The 16,216-nt window shown below is 42.5% G+C and overlaps 3 protein-coding genes across 3 annotated transcripts in view; all 3 read right to left on the minus strand.

The window, feature by feature from the left end:
• ppp1r17 (protein phosphatase 1 regulatory subunit 17) overlaps positions 1-1,474 on the minus strand; it is a 3,941-nt gene extending 2,467 nt beyond the window's left edge. Inside the window, exons 1-3 of the mRNA XM_056434686.1 lie at positions 1,443-1,474; positions 848-938; positions 303-452 (exon numbers count right to left, since the gene is read on the minus strand). Coding sequence (XP_056290661.1) covers positions 303-452; positions 848-926 — 229 coding nt within the window. The 5' untranslated portion in view covers positions 927-938; positions 1,443-1,474. The remainder of the gene's footprint in view (positions 1-302; positions 453-847; positions 939-1,442) is intronic.
• Positions 1,475-3,582: 2,108 nt separating this feature from the next.
• LOC130206199 (uncharacterized) lies at positions 3,583-12,093 on the minus strand. The gene is made up of 4 exons (XM_056434043.1): positions 9,443-12,093; positions 5,861-5,988; positions 5,449-5,560; positions 3,583-4,870 (listed from the first exon to the last, which is right to left on the minus strand). The coding sequence occupies exons 1-4, from the start codon at positions 11,399-11,401 to the stop codon at positions 4,865-4,867; spliced, it is 2,205 nt and encodes a 734-aa protein (XP_056290018.1). The 5' UTR covers positions 11,402-12,093; the 3' UTR covers positions 3,583-4,864.
• LOC130206684 (protein ITPRID1-like) lies at positions 11,580-15,460 on the minus strand. Its single transcript, XM_056434756.1, has 6 exons — positions 15,262-15,460; positions 14,407-14,888; positions 13,563-13,620; positions 12,614-12,726; positions 11,785-12,457; positions 11,580-11,659 (listed from the first exon to the last, which is right to left on the minus strand). The coding sequence occupies exons 1-6, from the start codon at positions 15,458-15,460 to the stop codon at positions 11,580-11,582; spliced, it is 1,605 nt and encodes a 534-aa protein (XP_056290731.1).
• Positions 15,461-16,216: the final 756 nt, after the last annotated feature.

Consider the following 16,216-nt stretch of genomic DNA (forward strand, 5'->3'; position numbering starts at 1 on the left):
TACACTGAGCACCTCTCCTCTAGGATACACTGAGCACCTATCTCCTCTAGAATACACTGAGCTCCTCTCTCCTCTAGGATACACTGAGCTCCTTTCCTCTAGGATACACTGAGCTCCTATCTCCTCTAGGATACACTGAGCACCTATCTCCTCTAGGATACACTGAGCTCCTATCTCCTCTTCTCTCTCTCCTTATGGATGAATTTACATCTCTCCATCACACATTATTAACTCTGCTTCCTCCTTGTGACTTCTCGTCTCGTCGGGTCGGTTCTGTTCTGTGTGTTTCTGTCTGTGCTGACCTGGGATATGTGGAGGAGAGTGGAGGACTGGTGTGTCTTTTCTGCGAGGTTTCTTCTTCTGGTCCGCCTCCCGATCCTCTGTGCGGAGAGCCTCCTCCTTCCCTTGGCCATCCTTCACCTCTGACTTCCTGTTCACCGGGTCCTCCTCGTCTGCCACACAGACAAATGTTCGACACATTGTTATCCAACTTCCCCAGACTCGTCTCCTTAGAAGAGACACCGTGCACAAAGAATCAACCTTAAATATTCACACCATGTTCATAGCAACTTATAGCCTTATAGCCGTAACTCTACTATCTGGTTGTATAGAAGTCTATGCTTCATGTGTTAAAGCTGAATTCTCTCTCCTGACCACCAGGGGGAGACTCCTCTTGTTGTATAGAAGTATATGCTTCATGTGTTAAAGCTGCATTCTCTCTTCTGACCACCAGGGGGCGACTCCTGTGGTTTTAACAGTGTATAACGATAAAGATAAAGAGGTTTTTATTGTTGTTATACAACGAAATGTCGACTTTGTCTCATTATTATTAATATAAGAGGCTTACTGTGCTCACAGTGTTGGTTCTCCTGTGTCATCGGTCCATGTTCAGGCTCCAGGGTCGACCTCACACAGCCTGTCGTCATCTCTACAGCTCCCTGCACAGATCACATAACACACACACACACACACACACACACACACACACACACACACACACACACACACACACACACACACAATCCATTATCCATTAGTGGACCGTATGACATCAACAAAGAATAAAGCCCTTCAGGCTGTGTGTGTGTGTGTGAGTGAGTGTGTGTGTGTGTGTCTCCTTCAGACACAAGCTTTGATCACCGTCACTTTGTCTAAACCACGTCCATCTTCCACCTGTTATTGCTTTGTAAACCTTTAACATGCACAACTATTAACACTCACAACACAACATTGTGTCGCGTTAGTAGAGGCGACATTGTGTGATTCAAGAAGAACAGCGAAGCAGGGAACACGACCGAAACCAGAAGATCGAAAGAAACGGTTGCAAATAAAAAAATAGAAGCAACTAAAAAAAGAAAGAAATGCATAGAAAGTAAAAATGAATGAAATAAAAATGAAGCGAAAAGAAAGGCGAGGAATAAAGGATCAGAGCGAGCTCTTACCTCGGGCTCGGCAGCGTGGCTCAGACAGGATGGAGTGGTGGAGCTCGAGGGTATGGAGCTCGGAGGAGGAGCATATTCTCCTTTTTCTGACTCACGTCCCAAATGAAGGCAAAGAAACATAAAACCAGGAGCCCAATCGGATCAGAACCCTGACTCATGAATTAACTGACCATCAAGGATGTTAACGGAGAGGAGAAATGAGCTGAAACAAGCAGTTTGATAACAGATAAAGTCCCTGCACACACTTTATATGCAGGAATATAATATCATGATTGTTTGACATTTTAAACTAAATTTAAAGCTGCAGGACAATTCAGTAAAATTATTTAATTATTATTTAATTTTAATTATTTTATTGCCTTTATTTTACTTTAAATAAGAGAAGATAATGTATTTATTATTAGAGTATGTATTATTTATATTTAGTACGGTTGAATTGGAAATCTGTAAACATAAATATTGTTTAGATGTTATTCAATTGAACTTTCTTGCTTTAATTTATGAATAGAAATTATTTATTTTGTCAGTGAGTGACTGCATACAGATTTTAATACAACAAAAATCATAAAGCGCAAATCTGACATTATTGTGATTTTCCGGACTTCGCATGAGGAAATTATCTCTAACTGGACATTGATGAATTGATATTAATTTGCTTTAGACATGAGTCCCTCTTGAGCAACAACAGTTTATTCTGGTATCTCACATCCATTTCAACCCTCAAAAGTTAAAGAAACTTAGAAAGAGAGTTTAATGCTGTTGAAACAGAGGTTCTTGTCCATGTGCAGAACCTCCTGGATCATCCCAGTGGACGGACCTTTAACATCAGTCACAACCTCCTCTGTGTTACTACTATTCTGTTGAGTCTGCATTTTAGACGTTGCTTTATCTGCTCATTGAGAAGCTCTTTGTGACGTCTGATCTAGAAAACAGGTTTGATAACGGTAAGAGAAGTCTTATTCTATTAAATCATCTATCTGTACTTGATGTAAAAAGGTACCCAGAACCTCAAGTAACTGCCAACGAAAGGCATGCACCCTCACACTCACCAATAATTAAAAGCCGCTAATCAGAAACCTCTTTTCATGAACATTGAATGTGACACATGGTGCTCCAGATGTAAAACATTGGGACTTTTTGCATGAAGGAACAACGATGAGTCCAGGTGGAATCCAGAGGAGATAGAGTTCAATTCTGGAACAGTTCATACGTCATTTTAGCTGAATACCCCTGGTATAGATAGATAGATAGATAGATAGATATATACTTTATTAATCCCCAAGGGGAAATTTGTCGTGACAGTAGCAGCAACACACAAGAATAAAAACAAAACACAAAATATAAGAAACAGGGATGAAAGATATAGAAGTATACAAGTATATATATAGAATATCATCCAACTCATTGATATGCATTTGCTTTAGACATGAGTCCCTCTTGAGCAACAACAGTATATTATGGTATCTAACATCCATTTCAACCCTCAAAAGTTAAAGAAACTTCGAAGGAGAGTTTAATGCTGATGAAACAGAGGTTCTTGTCCATGTGCAGAACCGCCTGGAGTCCTTCTCAGCTGCTAAATGTTCAGGTCCTCTGTGTTACTACTATTCTGTTGAGTCTGCATTTTAGATGTTGCTTTATCTGCTCATTGAGAAGCTCTTTGTGACGTCTGATCTAGAAAACGGGTTTGATAACGGTCAGAGAAGTCTTATGCTATTAAATCATCTATCTGTACTTGATGTAAAAAGGTACCCAGAACCTCAAGTTACTGCCAACGAAATGCATGCACCCTCACACTCACCAATGATCAGAAGCCGCTTATCAGAAACCTCTTTTCATGAACATTGAATGTGACACATGGGGCTCCAGATGTAAAACCTTGGGACTCTTTGCATGAAGGAACAACGATGAGTCGCTGGGGTAAGAGGGCCGTCCTGCAACCGCAGGGTTGTGGGTTCGATCGATCGCCCCCCCATTATGCAAGAAGTCGTGTCCTTGAAGGCACTGAACCCCCAGTTGCTTCCAGGCGCGCGCAGCCCTGTCTGCTAAACTAGGATGGGAATCCAGAGGAACATTTCCTTCGTATTTGTTCGACATCTAATGGATGCCTGCTGGAGCCTTCGGAAGAATTCAGCCAACAACTTCTCTCGTTCTGGTAGATTTATTCTCTGATCACAAGCAAAGTACAAGCGCTCGCAATCACACCGCGAGTCTCTCCCACAACACACAGGTTGATGGGAAGAGAACTCTCTCTCCCAAGCCATGTTCGGCCTTTTAATACACAGATTTCGTCACATCTGACGTCGGATCGGCGCTGAACCGTCGAGTCGGAGAACAATCCTAAGATTCTCATCTCCTCCCCCTTCACACAGGACTGGCCCGTCCAACGTCTCCGTTCCCCTCCCTCATGCAACAACACGATAACACGCGTGAGTGGTGAGTCATGAGGCGTGTGTCTATACTTGAGAAGCAGACGTCAGAATATTTCTTCCCAGACTCTCATTACAGCGACTACATGTTGTGATTCTGAACTTGAGTAACCTGAACACACAAGGACCGCCGATATTTAAGATTTATCTTAACAAGAGGTAGACATTGACCGATAGACATTAAAACATGTTCTATATTCGAAGTGGACGCGTCCAGGGGAGCGACGCATTGTTTCTGGCCGCGTTCTATTCAAAGCCTTTTGAATTCTCGATGAGGGACGCTGCTCTGGTCATCGGTGCTTCCTGCTCTGAAGTGTTTCTGTTGTCAGAAGCAGCGCGACAGATTCAATGTGTTTTTTTAACATTGAAACAAAAACTCAGAGTACATGAACATAGAACATCTTCATTCTCTCGTTTAAAATGCTCTACCTCACCAATAAGCACACGAAACAGCATCTCTATGCCAGTGGCTTCTGTTTTCGTTCCTAGGACATTGACATCGTATGTTCCTGCAAACCTCAAGATAAGATGCATGTTGACGTTTTCATGAATAGGTTTCACGTCAGCTTTGAATCGTGATGTTACTTGAGAAGCATAAAGACAACTCTTACTGTTGGTTTTCACGTAGGACGAGAACATCCGTCTCCTCGGTCAAAGCCCCGTGTTTGACCCTCTCAGCCACCCTTCATTAACTTCCTTAAATCTCTACCTTTGTGCGTCGACTACGTCTATTACATTCTGTTGTTTGCAGAAATGTACAACACCATCATTATTTCCAGGAGAGTTTATGATTAAGTAGAATTTGTATGCATAGTTTTCATAGACATGCATCATAAAGTGAAAGTGCATTATAAAAAACATTTATTTCACAAATAATCATACTTTTTCTTTTACAAAAGAAGAACTTGTTATACCAAAGACTGACTGACAAGATGGTCATATGCGTCAATGAATGGAAGACTTCAGGCAACTTCAGGTTCTGGTGGACGGACGTCACACCTGAAACACAGGAGGATATCAAAGTTGAGAAATAAGCAAGAAATAAAAAACACAATAATAATACAAAGGGAAATAAAGTGCTGCTTCATTCAGTGTGTACATTTGAATAATTATGAATAACTCAATTAACATCTTGAGTTGTTCGATGGTGTGAGCTCGTGTTGAGGTACCGCTGCTTTTAGCTTAACCCTTCTCTTTTGAACTTTGTTGCTTTAGAAGATACAACCTGTCAGGATTTGTGATGGTTTGCAAGTTATTACAGTTTTATGACAGAATTATTCTTAAGAACAGCCAATCAAATTGTCCCTTTGATCTTGGTTGAAGTAGAAACTAACAGTCAGACTTCAGAGGGCCTAAAGTTGTAGAATGCCTCTCAACGATAGGTTGTAAAGGAGACATGGACACAGATGGGGACAGAGATCATTTCAAGGTCATATTTCAGTTGTTCTAGTCCATGTGACCAGATGATCAGATGGATATGACATAATGTATGAGGAATGAGTCGTAGGCACGGACCACGATCCGGACTCCCACAATGCATCGTGAGGAATAAACAACAGCGGAAGGGAGTGTCTCACCATTTTAAAGCCGTCATCGTAGTGATCGGCCAGGTCATTCAACTGCATCTCCAGCTCTCCGGCCTCCTCTTTCACTGCTCGCCTCAGCTCCTTTATATCCCGAACCGTCTCCCTACACACACACACACACACACACACACACACACACACACACACACACACACACACACACACACACACACACACACACACACACACACACACATCTTCATTCAACTGCTCGTATAATATGTTTTGTAAATGTACTTCCTTTCTTTATGCTATTAAATGATCTATCTCTACTTTGTGTAAAAAGGTCCCCACACCCCCTCATTAACTGAAGTATAAAGTCGACAGAGTGTAAACTAGAGCCAGATATCGCATTAGACTCCATGTCTCACTTGTTAATAACCTGACGGTCCTAGTAGAGTACCTGTCCTGGTCCAAGAGAGCGCTGTAAACGTCTGCCTGTTCTTCGGAGAGCTGCTCCTCCATGTTGCCGAGGACGGAGCGGAACTGCTGCAGACACAGCATCATCTCCTCCAACTCACCCGGGGAGTACTGAGGAGGACAGGTCAGAGGAGAACCTTTCAACCGCCACTCGATGGAACATACGGAAATCCAAGAACGATTTAGGCGTCGTTACATTAAAGCAATACGGGTCAATATATACATTAAAGGGATTTTTTGTGTGCAATCTAAGCAAATACACTTTTATTGATCCCTGTGGTGACTCTTCTCTGTATTTCACCCATCTTCAGTTATTAAGGAGCAGTGGACTGCAGCGACGCGCACGGGGGTTCAGTGTCTTGCTCAAGGACACTTCAACATGCAACTAATGGGGAGAGCGGGGTTCGAACCGGGTATCTCGTGGTTATTGGGCGACCACTTTCCCCACTGAGCTACAGCCGACCCAAAAAAGCTTTTATAACTTCTTTTGATGTATATTTATTGAGCAGTAAATGTTATTAGGACCCGAGTACTGATGTAGTCAGAGCGGAGGACTTATTGTTATTCTAATGTTTCTTATTATTAGTGTCTGAGCGAGTGACGTAGTCGGTCTGAAAGGACCCTATTGTTAAGGGAACATTGGCCATTTTTTGCCACATTCTTTTGTCACATTTTTGGGATACCTGCCATACTCGAAAACTCGAAAAAAAATTGCTCTCTAGCGCCTCCTAGGAGTTTGACCGACACACAACTAGTCCGACACGCTTGGTCAGATTCATACCAAACCTTCTGTGGATCATAATTGGAGTTATATTATCAAAATATATCAAAAGCTTTTTCTATATCGTTGTAATTTTGGAGTTATAGACCAATACAACTCTCAGGTCGTTGTTTTATTTTTCAATGCTCATAACTTCTAAATAATTTAGCCTAATCTGTATAAATTATATGATATGATATGATATCCCTTTATTCGTCCCACAGTGGGGAAATTTCAAAAATCTAAATTTGTGTGCAGTATATGTGCACAGTGCATCCTGTAACATGCTAAAACAGTTGTCCTGTTTAAACACTAAGGGGCGCTACAGTGATTCAAGTAAATTTGGGCTTTTCTTGTAAATTTTCGCCATTTTCAGGATTCGTACTATAACAAAAATCATCCTACAAAATGTACCCGATAGACTTCAAATTTTTTTCTAGGATGATCTGAAGACCTTAAATATGAACATTTATCAAAATGGTGAGTTTTCTCTGAAACAAATTGACGTGGCGTTGACCCCAATTCACACCAATTTTGTGCGGTTCGCTATGTTAGAGAAAGTTGTTGTAACTCCAAGATATATCATCCAATCCGCCCAACAATTCTCATGCATGATGCCGGTCCAAGCCTGAGCACATTTACATGAAGAAATGTTCGAATCTGTCACAGCGCTACCTGCTTTCGAAAGGAAATCAGCGTCAAGTGACAAACGGCATCGGATTTACATGTAATTTACATGACTTGATCGACACTTCTTGTGTATGTTCACAGCTACAGGCAACAGGAAACAACATGTTCATACAATGTTTACTCCTAGTTCAGTGGCTTGGGATGCTAACAAAATCCATGCAACTTTGATTAACCTCCATCTACCTGATGGATCACGGAGGTCTAGATCGTGGTCCATGCCTACTACCCACTATTCATACTGTCATGCTCATTGAATGTGTTGTTACTCTAATGATTCCTTCTGGTCACATGACATCTATTGCATCTGTCCATCCGGGGAGAGGTATCCTTCACTGTGTGAAAGGGTTTTTTCTGTCTCTTGGGAGTTCAAAGGTCAGGAATGTCGTATGTGTACAGATTGTACATTTCTATTTTGTGATAATAGGCTCTACAAAATAAACTGAATTGAATTGAATTGAATTAACTTGGGTTTTTGGCTTGAGATGAGACAAGAGGGTGACTGGTGTTTGTTTGGGGAGGAATATAATATAAGAATGATTATGAGACAAAACACCAAAACAAATGGGGAGAAGAAAATGAAAGAAAGTGTCAGAATTAAAGAGACACAGCAGGGCGTGTTTTAGAGGGACGATGCATTTTAAGACAGTTTCATAGTCGCCAGATATTTTCCTGAGCAGGGATTTTTGGGACAGTGTGGACAGAAATAATATAAGTATTTGTAAATAAGACTTAGTACGTAGAACTTGCCATCGATCACGATTTTGTCGCGTATTCGCTTGTTTGGGATGAGAGAACTGATACAAGAGATAATAGTTAGTTTTTATGTTATTTCTAAAAGAGAAATGTAACGGATGAAATTACAAAAAAAGGATGAAGTTAAAAATACAATGAAAAACACTGATGTGTCGCCACATAAAAAAAACATCCAAATAGTCTCAAGTGGTCCGAGACCGGTCTCATTGTCCCGCGGGTCAGAACTGAACCTGGTGATTCTGGACAATGAAGAAAGATCCACATGCAAATGAGACATTGATATGGTAATACGGTCCTGGCTGTGAAAGGCCTTCATCTCAAGAACGATGGTAACATGACAATGAACTGCTCATATCAAAGGGCGAACACGGTGACTCATTGGAGGACGGACACGTCATAACTCAGAAAATAATCAATAGATCAATAGTTTCACTGAAGGGTTTATTGTGTATCGTAAAGGGTTGCACTTGAACGTGCCCCCAGAGAGGGGCATCATTGTTGTGTTTGTGTAGTTTACCCCAACCACCTTTCCTTGAGCTCTGTGGAAGACGTCATGAGGTCAAGGAAAGATGGGAAGGAGTTACGCGTGTTTCGGAAATGTTTTTCTTTTATATTTCTAAATATTTTTCTGTGTTCCATAGCCATCAATCGGTAACTCATATACTGCTATATACACACATTTTAACTAATCTCACAAGTGGTTTCTTTATTCTAACACCAACATTATTCAAATAGCCCTTGTGATTGAGGATTTACATTCGTTTTTACTTGTTTTCGTATCCTTCAAACCTTCGCAATTTTTGCAAAAACGTGTGTTTAAAATGAAGGTCACTCGCACAACTACACGATTACACAAGTATGCCCTGTCACACACTCGCCTCTTTCTGTCAACACATACATATGTCGCTGCTACTAACTGGCAGGTTTAGTCGTCCCTATTTCTAACCCAGTGAAACCATGATTCAGATTACATTGGTTATGGTCGGTTCTGTGAACTACACAACATTTGCATTTCTAACAATCTGCCACAACAATAGTTTATGTATTTCTGAAAAAGTGTTTTACAGTTTGACTAGTGAATACAGATGCAAATAATAAGCTTTAAAAGACATCTTTAGTGACAACTGCAAGGTTTTTTTTTCTAAAGACCTCCCATCATTTTGCTGTTCATGCTTTCAGGGGGTTGTCAATCATTTTCCTGACTGATGACAGCAAACCAACTTTGAACTATATCAACAATGTGTCTGAAACTGACAGAACTGGAAAGCAACCGTAACATGACAGTGCAAAGCTCTATATGAGTTTGTTTGAATACATGAAGTAAAAATAACTACACACCACGGAGAGTGTGGTAATACTCACAGGAATGTCGTATCCCTTCTGAGTGAGGCATGTAAACTGATGGTCACAGGAGCAGCAGCATGCCATGGTGGTCGTCTGGTTCTCCTTCCACAGCTTCCCCTCTTCCTCATTTCCATTACTTACAACCTCTTCCTCCTCATCGGACCACATCCCTTTATCCACAGACACCGACATCCTGCGGTGATGTGGAGTCATCCCAGGGAGACAGCGATCTGACTGCCAGTCATCAGACAGCAGCGGGAAACATGGAGACGAAGAAAACTTCAGCGTAGGTCCATGTCTTGTTTCTGTAACACGAGTGGATAACGGGACACACTTTCGGGCGGTATGAAGAGCCCCGTGGGATACCATCCTGGTGAGAGGGTTTCGTTGAATCTGCAGGTCTGTCCATGACTGGACCGCACGGAAAGGCGTGGACGTGTCCAAAGGGAGACTACCAGGCAGAAGGGTGCGTTTTGAGACAGTCTTATAGGGAACATCCTTTCTATGGACGATGTGAGAAGACAGAGATGAAGACATCTGGACCGAAACAGAGCGGCCAGATGTCTTGAGAGCCTGGGGTTTGGAGGGGTGTCGGAATGGAGCTGGGGTCAAGGAAGACGGTGTATCTGAGGAGGCAGTTGCATTTCTTGACATCTGGTCAGTGTCCATTGTTGTTGACGATGACAGAGACAAAGGGATAGCGCTGCCTGTGGATGTAAATAAGTCTAGAACAGCTTGTCCTCTAGGCAAATGAGAATTCCCAGGAGATCCGTCTGAGGTTTCAACGCTGACTGACTCTTCAAACACAGGGCTCGGATTGGACACCTGGATAGGTTCTGCCCAATAGACCCGCCCTTCAGCATCAAGCTGCTGAAAAAAGGCATCCCCATCTCCAGTGTCACCTTCCGAGCCATCCAATGAAGTTTGGAATTCCCAATCTAAGCTCTTAATCTTGATAAGATTTGGTTCCACTTGAGTCCTACTGTGTGCCTCTGGCACGGCATCATGTAAATCAGTTTCTGAGCCATTAACTTCCTTCTGACACCGTCCCGGTAGAGTTCCAGTTGAACGCTCGTCATGCCGACTACAGGACGGGAGCTGCGGATCTATTTCTGTTTGATTACATACTTCTCCCGAGACCAATCTACAACCTTCTGACAGGTCTGCAGAACTCTCTGTACCCGAGAGGTAAACAAGAGTCTCTTGAGTCTGCACAGTCTCGGTATGTCTCTCGCCCTCGACGGCTCCGTTTCCACTCCTTTGATTGGTGTCCTCAAAGTTCAAGGGGAGGTGATTCATCTCATCATGAATACTATTGTGTACAGGAGTGGTTGGAGCAGGGTGTGTGGTGTCATCATGTTGGCAGATGGACCGCTCAGACAGGTCAGAAATTCCTCCAACAGCTGGATGTAGCAGACCCTCTGAATCACGTGATTGCGATGGCAAGGCAGACTGACCAACTGGAAGGGAAGGGTTAGGAGGAAGGCGGGGCAGTGTGGGGCGACGCTCCTCAAACGCAGAGGAGACCAGAGTGGGAGAGGATGGAGCTGCAGCATTGTTCTTGTGCAACTGAAAGGAGGGAGAGGAGGGTGTTCCTTCCTCATCCTTGTGTGGATCACAGAGGCCTGTTCCATTTGAGTCTGGAATAAAGGAATCTTTGTGATTGTTTTCTGGACTCTGTAAAAGGGACTCTTTTGGTGGGGGAGAGACTAAAGAAGCTGGATAACAATCAGGAAGGGCAGATGGAGATAAGGGAAGCAGAGATGGCAAGCCACAAGAAGCAGGGAGGGAGTCAGACTGTGTGGAAGGCGTAGCAATCGACAGACGATCCACATTTGGAGAGGGAAAAGGAGATGAGGCAGGAGGAAGGACACTAGGACAGGTAGAGCGTGCTTTGCCTTTAGGGCCGTGGATCAGAGCAGAGAGTTGAGGGGAAGGAGGATACTTATCCTCAGTTTTATACTCCTCTGGTTGCATTGAGGAAGATGTATGGGAGAGAGTGGGAAAACCAGAAGAAGAAGAAGAAGAGGGGAGAGTGAGATCTTGAGAGTGAGTACCGTTCTGTAACTCGGTTGAGGAAGAGCAAGGAAGAGGGTACTCGCACACCGATACAGAGAGGGAAGCAGGTGCAGACCGATCCTGATCCGGTGGTGTCTCAGTCGCCGAATTTTGCAGATCGGATTTTGGGCGACGCAACGAGACAAGAGGAGGGGAAGGGCGACAGACTGATGAAGGCTTTGGTGAAGCACCGGGTGAGACAATGAGATCACTGTTAACGGGATGAGGGGTCAGAGATGAGCAGAGCAGGGGAGATGGAGGGGTATGTGGGGAGGAAGGAGAGCGGGAGGCTGGCCTCCCACTGCTCTGGTCCTCAGTGCTCTGGTTCCTAGTGCTCTGGATCTCAGTGCTCTGGTCCTCAGTGCTCTGGTCCTCAGTGCTCTGGTTCCTAGTGCTCTGGTTCCTAGTGCTCTGGTTCTTAGTGCTCTGGAACTCATTGCTCTGGTTCCTAGTGCTCTGGTTCTCAGTGCTCTGGTTCTCAGTGCTCTGGCTCTCAGTGCTCTGGCTCTCAGTGCTCTGGTTCTTAGTGCTCTGGTTCTCAGTGCTCTGGTCTTCAGTGCTCTGGTCCTCAGTGCTCTGGTTCTCAGTGCTCTGGTTCTCAGTGCTCTGGTTCTTAGTGCTCTGGTTCTCAGTGCTCTGGTCTTCAGTGCTCTGGTCCTCAGTGCTCTGGTCCTCAGTGCTCTGGCTCTCGGTGCTCTGGTTCTCAGTGCTCTGGTTCTTAGTGCTCTGGTTCTCAGTGCTCTGGTTCTCAGTGCTCTGGTTCTTAGTGCTCTGGTTCTCAGTGCTCTGGTTCTCAGTGCTCTGGTTCTTAGTGCTCTGGTTCTCAGTGCTCTGGTTCTTAGTGCTCTGGTCCTCAGTGCTCTGGTTCTCAGTGCTCTGGTCCTCAGTGCTCTGGTTCTTAGTGCTCTGGTTCTCAGTGCTCTGGTCCTCAGTGCTCTGGCTCTCGGTGTTCCCTCCTGACAGGCCGGACATAGCCTGCAACCAAACAGACAAGATCTTTTTTAATCGCATGAACTTTTCTACTCACATTTTAGGCACTTTGGCACATTATGTGATCTGCGAGTGATTTAAAGGAGTACGGTGATTTTAGCATTGCATGTCGGGGGGCTTGTGAGTGTGCAATAGTAAGACCTTGATGACATCAGCTCCTGGAGGGGCCTGCTGTGAAAGAGGGGGGATGATGGGCTCCTCTTGAAAACCACTGCTGTCGGACTGGCAGCTGTTGCTCCGTATTAAAACCTGTGCTGCTCACACACAAGGGAGGAAAACAAATGGAAGGAGAGACATTATATTTATAGCGTACTATCCAACAGTCCAGTATTGTTGGTAATGAAGTTGTATTCTCTCTTTCCAAGAGGCAGGATGTCAATGTCATGTCTCACTTCGACCTTTTCAGAAGTGACTGTTGCACATAGTTCACTGATCAAAGCACTATTAACATGTGTGAGCATGCTAACCAAGACAACCAATTGGTTGTGCATGCTTTAGAAGAACTTGCACCCAAGGGAGAGAGAGAAAGCAAGACACCTGAAAAAATATGATTCGAAACTGTAAAAAAAAGATTGAAAGTTGAAAATACTAAATCTGCTACTGAACAATGAAAAAATAGAAAATACATATATATATATATATTTAAACAGAACTGAATAAAAATAAAATTGAACCCAACAAAAACTTATCATACACTTATTTTTGTTGTTGTTATTTTCCAAAGTTCAAAACCAAAACTTTAATTTTCAGGTTGAAATCTTCTTTTTCTTTAACAATCAAAACTATTGGCCTGTGTTTGGCTCCATATAAAACCAGCAAGGATTCCAAAATGAAAATGCTAAACCGTAAAGACTTTTCGCATAATGTTGAAACTGTATGCAAATTCTTTCCAAAAATTATAATAAATTATATTTATTTGCGGATTGATTGCAAATCCAAAACTCTTCCAAGCATGTGTTGTATCAGTTTCATGCATTTCTCATAAGTTCTGAGATGGAAATGTTTGCTTGTGTTTTAAAGTGAAGATAGAAAGTGAGTGAGAGAGAGAAAACTGTATTATAATATAATAATGATATGTTTAATTACCAACCTAAATGTTCGGCTCCTCCTGTGTAGCTCCCCGTCACACTTTCATCAAAACTCTGGATCTGAAATAATAAATGCAATAAGACAACATTAATAGTAATATGACTTCAGCAGAGAACATTGTAGAACACACACCTGGCAGCTCGTTGCATCCTATCCTCGTGAAGATATAATACTCAGTGTTGTGATACAGAATGATTCATTCAAGCCTTTCATCATTTAGGGGTTTTCCTAACTGCATTAATATGTAACTAACATGTTCTTATGCAAGAAGTAGTGTAATATTATACCACATTTTAAAGTATTAGGATGTCAACAAAGTACATGACTTTTACAGCTTTCGTACAACTTACTAAAATAAATTCCATTACGCGTTATTGTCATGGAGGAACAATTAATTCAAAAAACTGTTAAAAAAAGAAGTGCCGGCAGAATATGTAAGTTATTAAGCAAATCATGGAGACACGTGCACATCTACATAAATTGGGTTGGTCAAAATATTAAACTCTTCTACATGTACCTACAATCAGGATTAAATCTATAGCAATAAAGCTTTTTTTCTGTCTAATCATATAGCAAACAGTATTTTAAAACAAAGACGTAAATCTCGCATAGTGCACAAGAGTGTTTTAATGAAACGAATGGTTTGGACATTTTGGTAACCACTCTGACCCTAGCCTCTGTTCTCCAGTGAGGGTTTGTCATCCAAAGCTACACTGATATATTACTTTATTGCTTGTATTACTACAATAATAATACCCACATGTGCAATGCAGACAAACCACCGAGCTATAATAGTGTTTGTGTTGCCTTTGATGAACTTTGAGAACTGTTTGAGTTTAACTTGCCTCTTCGATTTCAAACGACTCCCTGGCCGGTCCTGAGCTCTTCTTTCTTTGTAAAACAGTGTTGTGTGTCAGGGGGTGACAGCCTTCTGCTCCTTCCTGTGCACTGTTAGTCTGAGGGTCTGGACCAGCTGCCTTTTCCTCTGCCAGAGGACTCAGAGTCTCCAGAAGTCCAGGTTTGCCTCTTTTTGAGTCCACGTTTTTGTCTCCGAGGCTGATTGGAGGTTGCAGTGACTCGGGTGCATCACAGGGTGAAGACATGGCAGCCGTTGCGGTTATGTTCTGGGTTTTCTGTTCGTGCATTTGGCTGAGTGTCTTCTTTGATAATCTTCTGAACAGGCTGCCCACGCGCCTCCTCTTCTCCAAGGCCTCAGGAGACAGTTCTTTACGCAGCGGTTCTATGAGAGGTGTGGAGGAGGCTGGCTTCATCAAGGCGGAGAACGCTGTGGTCACTTGCTGGAGAACCTCAAGCTCTCTAAAACGATCTGAAGGAAACAGGAGAAGACAAAAGACGGGGAATAAAGTACAAAAGGCAGATCTGTTGGTAGTCTTGGAACAAGTAACTCACTGACAATAGTGTCTTAAGCATTATATATTGATTTTTATACCAGATCTAATATTTCTACAACCGGAATTTCCTTCCAACGGCGAATTTTACATAAGGAACCTATTAAAAGTCACGAGCTAAGAAGAACAGAGCTTTGACTTAACCCCATCCAACAACTTTGGGTGAACTGGAACACCAACCATGACCTCATCACCAATCAGAGACGACTGAGTATTTAGATAGCATACAATCTAACATAGTCATACGTGCATCAGTTGTTGGTCAGTGTATCAACCATAACGTAGACTTACTGCGGACATCTGGGTTCTCCAGGTTCAGTCGGCTCTGCTGGGCTTCCAGAAACACCTTGATGTTTATTCCTCTGGCATGAGACTGATGATTGATGAATCGAGCCGGTATGCGTCCAGAAAGGTCGGGTTCGTCACAGCCAAAGCCCAGGTCCAAGAGAAGCTCCTCCGGGTCATCATTCCATAGTTGCTGTATGTCCATCACTCTGCCAACAGGGGGGAAATGGAGTCCGACTCAGAACTGAATATATGTACACTGTGTGTGTGTGTGTGTGTGTGTGTGTGTGTGTGTGTGTCTAACCTGTGTGGTCTAGAGTGAACTGAAGTTGCTGAGCTGAAGCTGCTCAACCTGGTGAGAGCTGGACATGACCTGCTCCACCTGTTGGTATACGAAGCAAAGATGATGGTCACACATGGCTTCCATTATATTAGGGTCTAAGCACGGATCTTCACAAGAACCTACAATTCTAGGTATTTTCTATTTTTCTATTTTCCACATTTTGGAGAAACTGGTCTTTAGCATGGGCCAAAGCGGGGATAAAGTTAAAACAATTTGGTGGAATCATTGCACTCATATTTAGAAACACATAACCATTTTTTATATACAGGACTGTCTCAGAAAATTAGAATATTGTGATAAAGTTCTTTATTTTCTGTAATGCAATTAAAAAAACAAAAATGTCATGCATTCTGGATTCATTACAAATCAACTGAAATATTGCAAGCCTTTTATTTTTTTAAATATTGCTGATTATGGCTTACAGCTTAAGAAAACTCTAAAATCCTATCTCATAAAATTTTAATATTTCCTCAGACCAAGTAAAAAAAAGATTTATAACAGCTGAGTGTTTGTCAAGGCTCAGGAAACCCTTGCAGGTGTTTCGAGTTAATTAGACAATTCAAGTGATTTGTTTAATACCCTACTAGTATACTTTTTCATGATATTCTAATATTTAGA

The sequence above is a fragment of the Pseudoliparis swirei genome, chromosome 16, assembly GCF_029220125.1.
Source record: "Pseudoliparis swirei isolate HS2019 ecotype Mariana Trench chromosome 16, NWPU_hadal_v1, whole genome shotgun sequence".
In the NCBI taxonomy this organism is placed as follows: domain Eukaryota; kingdom Metazoa; phylum Chordata; class Actinopteri; order Perciformes; family Liparidae; genus Pseudoliparis; species Pseudoliparis swirei.

What these genes read in the sequence shown, in the direction of transcription:
- LOC130206199 (XM_056434043.1), bottom strand. Translation starts at nt 11,401, where the DNA reads ATGCAACCAGAGGAGTATAAAACTGAGGATAAGTATCCTCCTTCCCCT. An exon ending in AGAAGGGATACGACATTCCT is followed by an intron (nt 5,989 to 9,442) that starts GTGAGTATTACC and finishes TGTCCTCCTCAG; the next exon opens with TACTCCCCGGGTGAGTTGGA. An exon ending in GCTCTCTTGGACCAGGACAG is followed by an intron (nt 5,561 to 5,860) that starts GTACTCTACTAG and finishes GTGTGTGTGTAG; the next exon opens with GGAGACGGTTCGGGATATAA.
- LOC130206684 (XM_056434756.1), bottom strand. Translation starts at nt 15,460, where the DNA reads ATGGACATACAGCAACTATGGAATGATGACCCGGAGGAGCTTCTCTTG. An exon ending in AGGAGGAGCCGAACATTTAG is followed by an intron (nt 12,727 to 13,562) that starts GTTGGTAATTAA and finishes GTGTGTGAGCAG; the next exon opens with CACAGGTTTTAATACGGAGC. An exon ending in GAGCACTGAGGACCAGAGCA is followed by an intron (nt 11,660 to 11,784) that starts GTGGGAGGCCAG and finishes GCTTCACCAAAG; the next exon opens with CCTTCATCAGTCTGTCGCCC.